Source organism: Trachurus trachurus, assembly GCF_905171665.1.
Source record: "Trachurus trachurus genome assembly, chromosome: 9".
NCBI lineage: Eukaryota > Metazoa > Chordata > Actinopteri > Carangiformes > Carangidae > Trachurus > Trachurus trachurus.
Window position 1 is genome coordinate 20,491,282 of NC_139895.1, and position 12,958 is coordinate 20,504,239.

A 12,958-nucleotide genomic window follows, 5' to 3' on the forward strand; every position below is an offset into this window, starting at 1 on the left:
ATAAAGAGACAGTGATGTATGAAGTTGAACGCAGTGCATGCATACCACACATTTGACATTCAAATAAACTTTCAACAGCCAACACACAGACTCTGGGAGACCAGTTGTAATTTATGCAAATTTGATTTAACAGAGGGAACAAGTACAGCACTTCGAATATATGTCTTTGCCTCCATACACAAGATAAAATACCAAATTGCACCAAATTTGACAGGTGAAATCAGTTTCTAAAGGGTGTTAATGTATGAGGTTTATTCATGGATTGTTCCGCATGGTTTCATCAATCCACTTCCTGTAGTGACAGATATTGAGCATCACAATAGGGTTTGCACACTTATCCACAGGGTTGCTAACAATAATCCCATGTAAGACATTATTATACTCCACAGCTGAACCTGCATCACCCTGCAAGAGAGAGAGAGAGAGAGAGATGAGTTGTAGTCATTCACTAGTCATTATAAGAAAAGGTCAGCCAGAAAATTTCAGAAATACATTTAAAAAAATGTGTTGCTTACAAAACAGGCCTCCACGCCAGATTTGAAGGCACACATGGTGGTAGATTCATCACTGAAGTAGTTAGACCCAGGTTTGTCATTTTCACCACATTCGCTGATGTCTGTGCTGGCACATCTCAAATGCTTTGGTTTTTTGGGGTCTGATGATTTAAATCAAAACAGAAATGTCAGTTTCATTGAATATCTATATTGAATATACTGTATACACACATACACATACACACATCAGCTATTATAGAACTGAATCAAGTTGCCAGATTTTGCTCACTTTCCACATCAGCTTTCTTGGCACCCCAGCCTCCAATCTCAACCTGCTGTCCCTTCTCCGGTGGTGTACAATCAACAGGAGGAAGTTGGATGGTGGGAAGGCTAGCAGGCATGTCCGTAATCAGCTTTATAAGCATGATGTCATGTTTGTTCTCCTCCTCTTTGTAGGTAAACTGACGGTCAGTTGAAATGGTTTGCTCATACTTTTTGGACGATCCTTTTATCCAAGACCATGCTTTTTTCAAAGCTGACACGTCATTATTCACGCCAAGCTTCAGTTTCACAAGCCTGCAGAAACAAAGGAGGGGAAAACTTTTTGTCATGAGATTGAAGTCAAAAAATCATGCAAATAGTATGCATTCCTCTCCATACAGTGGTTCTGAGATTTGAAACTTTACTATGGCAGCAGTTAAGAAAGTCTTTGCGTTGACTTTCTGTAAACACATGAAAGCTGTGTCACATGGCAAAATGACAGTGTCTTACTGGTCTGCACAGTGGGAAGCAGTGATGACCCAGCGGGTGTTCAGCAGAGAGCCTCCGCAGAACTTCCCCCCCTGTACAGACTCTATCTGCACATGGTACTGTCTGTCCTTGTCACAGGCCTTACTCCCAACAATCCTCTTCTCAATGGTCCCGAATGCAGCATCTGATGTATAGAAGCAGAACAGACATCATGTGAAACAGCGGCACACCTCAGCCTGGATGGGTCCAAAATATTAAAAGTTGTTGTACTTAACCCTATTATACTACTCCACATTTTGCTTGTTAAGTGTGGTATATGCACAAGAAAATAACTTCAAGAAGAGAGAAAAGAGAACTCACCTGCTAGAACCAACACAAGGACAAAGGCAACTTTCACCATGCTTGCTTGGGATGTGGACCACATCATGTGGCCCTTCGGCAATTTTTCCAGCCTTATATAGTGAGTATCAGATTAATCTTTTCTCCACTTTGGTTGGCAACAATTATGTGTTAGAAAGTTGTGTTAGATGACCATGAGTACGCCCCGCCCAGCTCTGTCCTTACCTCACTTCATATTCCTAGTAAGGCAACAGAATGAAGTGTTGGGGTGGGACAAAGAGTAGAGTGTATAGAAAAAAAGATAATTATGCACATGAACATCAGATATGAGCCTTAAAGTAGGAGGGGCTGGTCAGTGCACCTTTGTTGCACTGTCTGTCGAAACAAGTTTTTGTGGATATGCTGTCATTTAAAATGGTATCTGTTAAGTTTTTACACTTGGACCCTATTTAAACCTCTGTTTACTACGCATTCGCTCACCTCCTTCAAACTCAACACTTTGTTTAACTCTCATTTATAGAGTGTAGCTGAAGCCTCAGTACCACATTATTTCAGTTGTAGGACATCGACAAACATGATTAATGTTCATTTCAAATGTAAGTAAATCATCAATAAAACATGTTGGTAAATATCGATTTATAATCTTATGCTATTGAATGCTTTGACATAAAAAATGTATGTTCAACAACATTTTGTTAAAGGTCTCTGCAAACTTTTCACAATAGGTAAAGCTGTAAAAAAAAATATATCTTGCACTTTTTCTTTTGTATTGTGTTAGGAGCGTTACATTACGAAAATTAGCCCCTTTCCTACCAATTCATCAGATGTGGAGATATCACACTTCTATATTTCACACTTTCAGTATTGTCTCAAGTCATATTTGTGTATACATATGCCATATATACCATAATGTGCGTTTCTATTCATGTTTTTAGTAGTTGGTGTCTCACAACTCTCTTTTTGAGTGGTCCCCAACACTTTTAATTTTGTCAAGGGGGAACGGGTCATTTTGTAATCAATACTGTATTTTTATATTGTCTCTGGATTTCTATTGTGTGTTGTGGAGTGACACCGAAATAAAGCTTATCTATCTATCTATCTATCTATCTATGCAAAGTGTAATTAATAGCTGTAAAACATGTTGTCGAATGCCTTGAATGTGTTTGAGTAGTGAATTGTAACTCAGTTTTTAATTTTCTTTGCTCTCTTCAGAAATCTGTCACAAATGTAAAACAACTGAGTGTCATCTTCAACTGTCACAAGCGGAAAGAGTGGAAAGTATTTGTTATCTATGCAAATTAAAAACTTAGATATCCCTTGTCATTTCACTGTACATTGTCTTTTTTTTTTGCTGTTGAAGTAGAGCTTAATAGTCTAATGTGTTAAATGTGTTCTCTTGTTCTTCAATTGCAATAATCTTGCAGTTCCTCCTCAGAAGATAAAGATTAAAATGTTCTCATCACAAACAAGTTAAAAAAAAGTCTTGAAGGTGGTAGTAAAAACTATTTTATTCTCTATTCAATAAATGCTATGGTTATTTAGAGATTTCACAAATTTTCTCTGCAGTACAGAATGAAATAACAAAAAAAACAAAAAAAATCAACAAATCAACCAAACCCATTGATCAAATTTATTAAATAATAATAAAAAATCATACATTTTCTCTCCAGGTAGATCGACTTGTAGTTCAGCATTTACAGTTGGGCTGGGAAATGTTTCAGACAAAACAAAGCAATAGTTGTCTAAGCTTTGCCACATTGGCCAGACAATGAAGAACAGCAACTGTGGAAACAACATGACATCATAAAAAATATCCCAGGAGCCTCCCCTGCAACATCATCCAAAATGGAGATAAAAGGCAAACAAAAGGGATTATGGTCTTTACAGGTGCTGACGGTGAACAGGTCTGACTGCCTTCTAGCAGTCTGGGCAGATGTTGCAGTGGGAGATGGTCTTACCTACTGGCAAAGGGGTTTCCCATTTTGTAATGGTCAAATAGTTATCACTGATCTTAGTTGCACCATTAATGTTAAATCAGCTTCGCTTTTCTGTATTTACATGGTTATGACATGATAACAAGGCCCAGATTAAAAAACCAATAACAATAACATAAATTAAAAATAAGTTAACAAAATTTTAAATTGATAATGCAAGTTTTTTATGGTTTACATCAGGAAGGACCAAACCATTGTCTTGGACTTTATCCTTGTCGCAAAATTCAATTCTCTCCTGCACACTTGACCTTGCAACATCCATGTGCAAAATAGCTGAACTGTGTTGCACACCATTGTATTCCACCAACCATGCACGTGTTTAAAGATTTCAGTTAGGCAAATACCAGCACTCTATGAAGATACCGCTTTAGTGAGTTATTCTCTGTTGGATAAGTCAAAGCATTATGGAAATTATGGCAAATACAACCACAGTGTAATGAGTAACTGTGGGTCTGTAGTCACATTCAACACTTCTACATGAAGCTGAATAGCTGAAAAATACAACAAGTCATCGGACATCTGTATAAAACACAAGGCAACAAAATAACCCGCCACAAATGTAACTTTTTTGTTACTCCCGATGCCTATAATTAGTTCAGGTTTGTGCTCGTCCACACAATTTCCAGTCTAGTTCAGTTCCAAGATGGACAGATAAATACATTTTAATAGACCTACTGACCAATTCACATCTACTGGATTCCAGGAGCCTTAACGGACAACACAGTGGTCCTACTTCCAGGAAATGTCCTTCATAATAATATTACAGCAATTCATAGAAAACTCTTTCCACATTCTCAACAAAGTGTACAAAGTTCACCCGATTCAGCAGATTAGAGACAGTATCCACAAAGTAACGTCACAAATATCTGAGCCGGTCCACAGTCAGAAGTACACGGCTGTAGAGGAAACTGGTGCACACGGAATCAATAAGGCATGCATCATAATAAAAATAAACTTGTTCATTTACAAATATCCAGATGTTCCAGAGTATTCCTTTCATTATAACATAATCCTGTTGTCCTGTGTCACTGATCTTACATGTGGAAAACAGCACATATTTAACCTTAGGACATTTGATTTGAAGTACAGCTGAGAATAATGCTACCAAATTAAAGTGATGCCTTAGAAGAGATTAATCATACATGTCAATTTACAGCAATCATAAAACCTGAAAAAAGTTACAGCAGTTTATATTCCATAAGATGTTACGTGGCACACTAGCATCTTTGGCTGCAGAGGAATCAAAAGAGCTGCTGTGTTTCTTTTTCCATTTGAATGGGGTAACATCAAAATAACAACAGTTCAAGAAGAACATCTGCTATTGTGGACATTTTGTTGCATGAAATGTTCCCTAATTTAGCATCCTTGCGATTGGAAACTGTACCAAAGTATCTTAAGGCATTAAGATGCTGTTGAACCTCGGAGTGAGGAGACCTGCCCTCTGTTGAAGGAGTCAGTGGGTCACTGGGATCACTCAGATCATTTACACGTGCTTCAGTATTCGACACCTTGTAACCCTACTGGGGTCTGCACACTATCATCCAGGTACAGTCACTACAGAGTGGACATGACAGGCAAATATACGCCTATTATCACTGATTACCAGGTATGTTGAATTTTTCAAGCGAAATGCTGTCAAATCTTGAGGATGTGCTACAAAGCACCTGACATGAAAATACTTGGTACAAAGTATTTTCATGTCATCAAGATAGACAGCAATGAATGTCAGCACAGACCACTTTGTAAAAAGGATTTTTTGTACAGTGAAATGAATGCTAATGGAAAAAGGTGTGTGGGCTGACATTTGCATATTGCACTCAATTGTGATTTGGATATGTACTACAATAAGAGAAGATGATTCCGAGGGAAGAAATATTTAACAAAATGTAATAAAATCAAGTGACTGAGATGGAATTAATATGACAAATGAAAAGACCAGGGAGTAAATCCTCATGAAAAGTGTTTCGTGTAGTAATTCTTCCCCTCCGGGTCTGTTTTGTGTTCACCTATGTTTGAAGGGATGCGTTAACCTGTACGGTGCAATTGTGCTTAGGTGTAAAACAGGTCTTGCTTCCGGATGTCCTGTCCAGGATCCTTCTCCAGCTGCATCCCTGTATGAGAAATAAACTGTATGAATAACACAAAAAGATAAAATTTGTTCAACAATAAAAACTGCATTAGACAATGCTCTTTATGTTGTTTTTTTGTTGTTTTTTTTAATCAAACATGTCATAAAAAAATATGACACGTACAACTTTCAATGCAGCAAAGATACTCAGAAGTGATTTATAGAAACTCACAGGTATCGAAAAGTAAAATATGATAGGACTACATGCAAAGTCAGTTTCATTACCATAAAAACCCTTTGAGCATAAAACAAGTGAAAGAAAGTGCGGGAGACAATGCATTGTTCTGTGTATACCTTAGTTTTGAGCAAGTTCAGCTTGTTTGTCTGCTTCAAACTCTCCTTCATTCTCATCATCCCCGTTATAGTCCGCCAGCTCCTCCGCCATATCTATCAAACAGGACAATTAACACATTCACACTTTTATTTCTTTATATCAAGTTATCCCTTAGTCAATCTGCACTTTATAAAGATTGTGCACTATGGACTTTATCAAACACACACCTGTGTTTTCAGGCTTGTTATTTTGGTGATCTTTCTCCAAATCGACTCCACCCACTATCTGCTCGTCTCCATCATACTCGTCTGGCTCATCCAGTTTCTGACCAACCGCAGTCTCGTCGACCTTCCCCTGGCCAATCAACATGCCTTCCATCCCAGGGTCAGCCTCTAAAAGACGGGAACAAATTGGAGTTTTAACTTTATGAACAATTTCCTCTTCTCTATGACTGTGTTTAACTGCTGCTACTTAATGAGGTGGAGGGGACCATGAACTGCCATTCTGTCTCAGATACGTTACACACTTCAAGCAGGGAACAGACACTTATGCATCCATAGGATATACATGCCGTCTACTTGTTGCAAAAAGAAGAATTTGAGGATGGCAAAAGCATTTACACTTTGAAAAGGTCAAGAATCTAAGATGAAGGATAATTCTTCTCTTTTTTTTGTCATGTCACATGTTCAGTCGGACCCAGAATGGCACTAACTTCTGATACGTCAATGTGTTTTGGAAATAAGCTACAGTGCTATGAGCAAAGTCAAATTCAGCACTTTGTTTAGATGTATTGTGAAAACTGTGTCTTTAAACAGCGTAATGTATGCCACATGTACAACAAGTCATTTGAAAAAGAAAAAAAAAGTCAACTGATAAGCACTGAGCCTGTCGTATGGTACGATCCTCCAAGTCCTTTACCTTCTGTCTGAGCTCCCTCTTCATGATCATCCATGACTTTCATCTCTTTCTGCTCAGTCAGATTATTCTTCAAGAGTTTGCTGCTCTCTGCTTCATCCTCCTGTGTTTTGACAGCTCCCTCTGGTGGTAGCAAAATGTCCTGCTTGACTTCAGCATCAGGGGCAACAGACTCTTTCACTGCCTGTAAGCCCACAGGAGCATCGATATCTGGGATATAAGAAAGCAGGAAGCAAGTGCAATGTGAGGGATTACATTTGTATTTGCAAGTGAACTTGGAAATATGTAGATATATAAATATATACAAAATGCATCAAATGTTAAGTAAAAAAACAAAAACAACACTTATTTTAAAGTTTTTAAGTTAAATTTCAGTTCACTACACAGAGCCACCACCTCCCAATCTCTCCATGTTTTTTTTTTTTTTTACCTTTGTCTAAAATGATCTCATTGGTCAGTAGTTCAGGTTCATCTTCTTTGGGTTGAGACAAACTTGGAGTTTGGTTAACAACTGTTTCCATCTTAACCCCATCTGCCTCAGTCATGGCGAGTCTGTCCTCTTTGACGGCTCCATCCACTGCATTTTCCTGTTGAGGGGTAAACATCATGATATATCTTTTACACTACCAAAAGCAAACAGCTGGATTTAACAATAATTGCAAAAAGAGAATGACTGTGAACTAACTAAGAAAAAGGTGTCAGGTGGGTGGATTAAAACATCACCAAGCTGGGTGAGCAGCACATGTTTGTGTTGAGAAACTCTTCTATGGTTTCTCCCCTAAGTGAAGTATTAATAACAACTGGTTTGCTCAAACTGCAATAAACAAAGCGTGAGAAATGGATCAGGCCTTGTATAGCTGATACTTCACAGCTATCTGCCCCAATTCCATTCTTGGGGAGAGGCTGGTATATGTTATCAAACAACCTACCTGTGTTGTGACACCTACAGCAGGGATGATACGTTTATCCATTTTTTTCTGAACTTCAAGTTTTGCAGCTGCCACTCTCTCATCACACAACTCCTTCTGGGACAGGACCTGGGATTGACAATGGGTCCTGCACATGTGTACAAACACACACAAACAAAACTCTATTCACTGGACTGAGCTGATATTAAACAGCGCTTTGTGTTAATGTGATGTATCTGAGTTAATAATGAATGGACCATAAAACAAGATAAAAACAATTCATCTTTAACTCTCTTCCATCAACATGCATTTTACCACAGCAAAGAATCTTTTTCTTACATGTCATAAGTGAGTTTGCTGTCAAGTGTGTTGATGTTGCTTTGGCAACCCTGTAGCTCCTTCTGCAGGTTCCCCAGGTCATCATTCAGCTGATTTAACTGACCTAACAAGATATAAAACAATATAAAAGCTTAATAACAATTCACAAGACTGAAATCTGCCATTTTCGGAATGAAGAAGTTAATTATTAACAGTTACCCTTGAGTTCCAGTATGGTTTTGGTAGAGGAGGAAATGTTCTGCTGGAGTGTACCCTAAAAGTAAAAAAAAAAAAAAAAAAAGTGACAACAATCAATATTCACAGTCAATATTTCTCCTCTCAATTTATGAGTTTAGTGAGAACCAAAACAGTGAGCAGCAATAAAGGAAAGAAATGTTTGAATTGGTCCCAAATGAACTACTCTTTGGCTGGCTGCTGTTTATAGACAACAGTTTTATGTGCAATTTGTTCCGGTTGCATTTTGTTCCCATTTAACCTCCCGAAGTTTGTTTGCACCTTCTCCATGCTGCAAGTGTTCTGGGCTCCTTCCAGCTGTCTCTTGTAGAGGCTTTCTATGTGGCTGATTTGCTCCTTCTGCCTCTGGATCTCCTCTTGGAACTCATTCTTCTTGAGCTCTGCTACTCCTCGCTCTGCTGCCCCCCGTCGAACTTGGCCTTCCAACTCATAGAGCTTAGTCTGTATCACACACAGAAAGACAAAATTGATAGGAACACAATATAAAGCGTTATTGTAGGTTGTTTTTTTTGTTTTTGTTTTGTTTGTTTTTTTGTTTTTTTTGGGGGTGGGGGTCTTTTTTACGCTATTTAGATCCATACAGCAAAAGAAGATCGGGACATCTTTACTCAAGCATTTTCACTATTCCTGTTCCAACAACCAAATAAAAAGTTCCTCAGTAAGTTGCTTACAGATGTCTTCCAAATTAATGGTGATCGCTATTGTGACAGTTAATAAGAAACTTGCATAGCATACAAAAAGACTCTCTCATAACAAAACCGTGAAAGCCTGAAGAAAGAAGGGAGATCAAATGAGGAACATAACTGATGAGAAAGAAGAATAAAGAACTGCAGAGTCATGTGGCCTTAAGCTACATTCAAATGACCAGGTAAGTGTGATTTAGTGACATGGTATCCTTTAAATTACTAAAATGCAGAAGTGGGCAATTGTACTCTACGATCATTTTTTAATAAATTCAGGACATAATTAGTCCTCATGATCTGCTAGCTGTCCATTCAGTTAGCATGACATCTTGTGTACCTGCACAGTCCTGGCTCTGTAAAGGAGTTAATCTGCTTGGTAGGTGGGTAACATTGAGAGAGCAAACTGAAGCCAGGCCACAGTACGCTGTCTCATCTGCCCTGTATCATCATGGCATTTATCCGTACAACTTGTAACTTATTGCTTATAGCTTATAACTAAGAAGACCTAAACACCTAAATGCAACGTTACCTGCACTGTTAGCAGTTTCACGCCTACAATCCTCTCTTCTGTCACTGTAGTATTATAAAAAAAAAAGCTAACTAGGTCTCACTAGCTTTAACTTAACTTTGTTTATGTGCCTGGTGTTTGTCTGATGCTAACCATAAGCCTTTTTTTGCTTCAACTAAAGTATCCGGTTGCACGTCCTCTCAGCTCTGGAGACCACAACTGTGTCAGACCAGTGATAATGCATTTCTATGAATTTGGGGCATGCAGATTGTGAAGGAGCAGTGTTGTTTTCAAGTTAAAATTTCAACAGTCTCTGTCCGGCACTGCTCACGCCACCTTTGACTTTTTCCAGTAGATTGCTGTTGGTTTTTTAAAAAGGGGAGTACATTGTGCTGAAGATATGCAAACACATAAACACAGATAGCTTAACTTACCTGAAGCTCCAGGTTGCGTGAGCTGCACACCCAGTAGTTAAAGCCCAGAACAAGGATGCAGGCGATCAGAGCGCCAATCATTAGAGGGGGTGATCTTCCTCCACGGCGGCCGTTCCCCAGCCCACCCATAGCTGTCTACAGACTGGAGAGATAGAAACCACAGGGGGGGTCAGCTCACTTTCCCTTAACTCTATAATGACCTGTTGAAACAAGTCATTTCTGTCTGCGAGCTATGGCTAAGGTATTTATGGTTTTACAGGTTGATGTGGAAAAACTTGCTGTCAGACTTGCAAGTAGCTCTGAGCAACTTCTGCTTGCATCAGTTGAGAGTTGCATCATTGTCTTTAGTGACAAAAAAAATGCTGAGTACAAAAACTCCATAGCCAATCAACTATACATACTGTATGTGCAATTTTGTTTTCAAGTGCACAAATATTAGGACCACTTTTTTAAGGAACCTTCATGACAGACACACTCAACAGATTCAGATTTATTTGTCCTTTACAAGGAAACTTGTTTTCACCCCCGTACGCCACACACAACCTCAAGATACATAAATACATACATTACATCACCCACCCATACACATTAAACAGGAACACACATTTAGCGACGCAATCTATTTAGTTCTGTTATAGCAGAGGGGACGAAGCTTCGGCTGAACTTGACCCTCTTCCAGGTCAGGGACCTGTACCGGCGGCCAGATGGAAGCAGCGCAAAGTACGGGTTTAGGGGGTGACCGGGGTCCTGGGTGATGGTGAGTGCTCTGCGTGTTATGGCTATGGTGTTGAGGTCAGAGAGGATGGGGGTGGGGAGGCCAATGATTTTGGCAGCTCTATGAGTGATTTGTGTCAGTCTTTTTGTGTTGGGGGATGACAACATATTGAAGAAACAGGAGGAGCAGTAGAGGAGGATAGGCAGGTAGGTCTCAGTTTGTTCCTGTCAATGCTGACATTTCTTTATCTGCCTGCAAGACAGCGAGAAAGTCCTCATTTAGCAGGACATTCCCACGGACATATGAGTGCTGAAACTCTATGCTATTCAAGCATAACTAACACACACACACACACACACACCTCTAGTACAGTATCCTATTATTATCTGGTGGTGGCAGTGCATACTGTCCATGTAACTAATACGTCCAATCAACCCCAGTCTATCTCCATGCTGTGACCGCTTCCATACAAACGACAACCTAGAAACCAGTTGGGAAACACCCGCTTGTGTGTCACATCATGAATGACTTACTGCAGGTTTCTCATAGGTTAAAGCACTAACTGATTTCACGGTGGTAAATCATAAAACTGCGGCTGTAAATCAAACGCCACGGATACAGTCAGTCGTGACAATGGAACGGAATGGAATTCGGAATAGAATAGAACACTTCATTGTCATTGCATATGACCACACAACGAGATTGTTTATCCCTCGTAGCACATGCATTCATATACACATTAAAAAAGGAGAGAAAGGAGAAGAAGAAAAAATGAGAGCAGACAGAGGTGCGCTTGGGACTGAAAGATGATGCCTACATGAATGAATCCTTGAGGTTTAGCAAAAGCTGGCGCAGGAAGACCAAGCTGACAAACAAGCACCGGGGCATTAAAAAAAGGAAACTCTGGCCTGTGCTGCCAAATTACAAGCTTCAGCTTCTTAAAACGTGTTTGACAATGTAACAAGACTGAGCCTCTTGTCTCCAACCTAACATTTAACAGCTAGCCAAAAGGGTGGACCAGCTAAACTCAGGTCAAGACTGACTACTGGCTGTCGTCCGCTACAGCTGGTCTTATCTTGTGGTTTTGCAAGAGATACATGCGACAGTATAGTTTATGTAAACAAATAAAGATAAAATCTACAAATACGTATTATTTAAAAGGCGCAGTTTGACCAACTGAGTCAATGCTAAAAGCAAATCAGAGATGCCACATAAGGCTGCGTCTGTGAGCTAGCTAACTTACGTAGCCTGTCCATAGCTGCCGTTCAATAACGTTACAAACCACAGTTTACTCACCCGGTGGATTACAGAGACACGAAACGACGGGAATGAATAAATATCAATGTGATGCACACAGAGTGGCTGGTCGATATATCTAACAACGTAGCCGGGTTATCAGCGATGGCCAGTTAGCTCGTATCCATTATTGCCATACAAACGGCAGACTGTGTTTCTGTGTTGAATACCAAGTGGCGAGTGTTTTTTTTCCCCTTGCGCATTCCGCTTGTGTTTACGGTACGGGTGCCGCAAACGACCAAAAATCGAAGCGTTGAAACGATCGCTATTTTTTGCATCATTTTTTTGGGTGTGAATTTTCTTTCAAGCGTTACTAACCGCTTTCTGATTTTATATGTGAGAAAACAAATTGTGTCGGTAAAGTGCTCCTGAACTGATCGCCTCTGTAGCAGAAAGGTTTTATGTGGTCAGGTCAGATCTATGGGTCAGATAGGACAAAGAAAGTATTGTGGTGCTAAGGGCCAAGGGTAGCACTTTCTTCCAAAAGACTGGCATTCAATTCCTGTGTGAAAAGCGAAAAGTTTTACTCACTAAGTTGACTGAATTAATCACTAAAACTAAAGGTCAGGAAATGAACGTGGTTGTGGTCCAGACCACGGGTGCAAATAGCATATTGCTGGCTACTGTGGTATGATAGGCTACCTGGATGCAAATGAGCATTTTCCTTATTATGTAGTTTGTGTTAAATTAAGTAAATTAATGAACTAAGTAAAACTATTTCTGTCATTCAATTAAATTGAGATAGGCTACATTAACGAACGACATCAATAAAGAATATCACATAGGCCTATGTTCAAATGCATTTAGTTATGTTAATGTGTCTTCCTTCCTGCACAGCCTAACATATAATTCATCAATGAAATGTGTCAATATTAAATTTTCACATAGCCTAAGCAATGGATGTATGGCAGCACAGTGAAGTGTTTTATCACATTTCCTTACAGCAA

At 39.3% G+C, this 12,958-nt stretch overlaps 2 protein-coding genes across 2 annotated transcripts; both read right to left on the reverse strand.

Annotated features, from left to right (window-relative positions):
- Positions 1 to 255: 255 nt before the first annotated feature.
- LOC310991009 (trypsin-1-like) lies at positions 256 to 1,644 on the reverse strand (the record flags this gene model as incomplete). Its single annotated transcript, XM_083978577.1, has 5 exons — positions 256 to 405; positions 516 to 655; positions 784 to 1,070; positions 1,266 to 1,428; positions 1,605 to 1,644. The coding sequence occupies 5 exons, from the start codon at positions 1,642 to 1,644 to the stop codon at positions 256 to 258; spliced, it is 780 nt and encodes a 259-aa protein (XP_083834703.1).
- Positions 1,645 to 3,072: 1,428 nt separating this feature from the next.
- On the reverse strand, positions 3,073 to 12,188 carry golm1 (golgi membrane protein 1). Its single transcript, XM_083979514.1, has 11 exons — positions 12,012 to 12,188; positions 10,001 to 10,142; positions 8,637 to 8,816; positions 8,340 to 8,394; positions 8,142 to 8,244; positions 7,824 to 7,950; positions 7,325 to 7,481; positions 6,898 to 7,104; positions 6,207 to 6,371; positions 6,000 to 6,092; positions 3,073 to 5,688 (listed from the first exon to the last, which is right to left on the reverse strand). The coding sequence occupies exons 2-10, from the start codon at positions 10,127 to 10,129 to the stop codon at positions 6,001 to 6,003; spliced, it is 1,215 nt and encodes a 404-aa protein (XP_083835640.1). The 5' UTR covers positions 10,130 to 10,142; positions 12,012 to 12,188; the 3' UTR covers positions 3,073 to 5,688; position 6,000.
- Between the last annotated feature and the right edge of the window lie 770 nt (positions 12,189 to 12,958).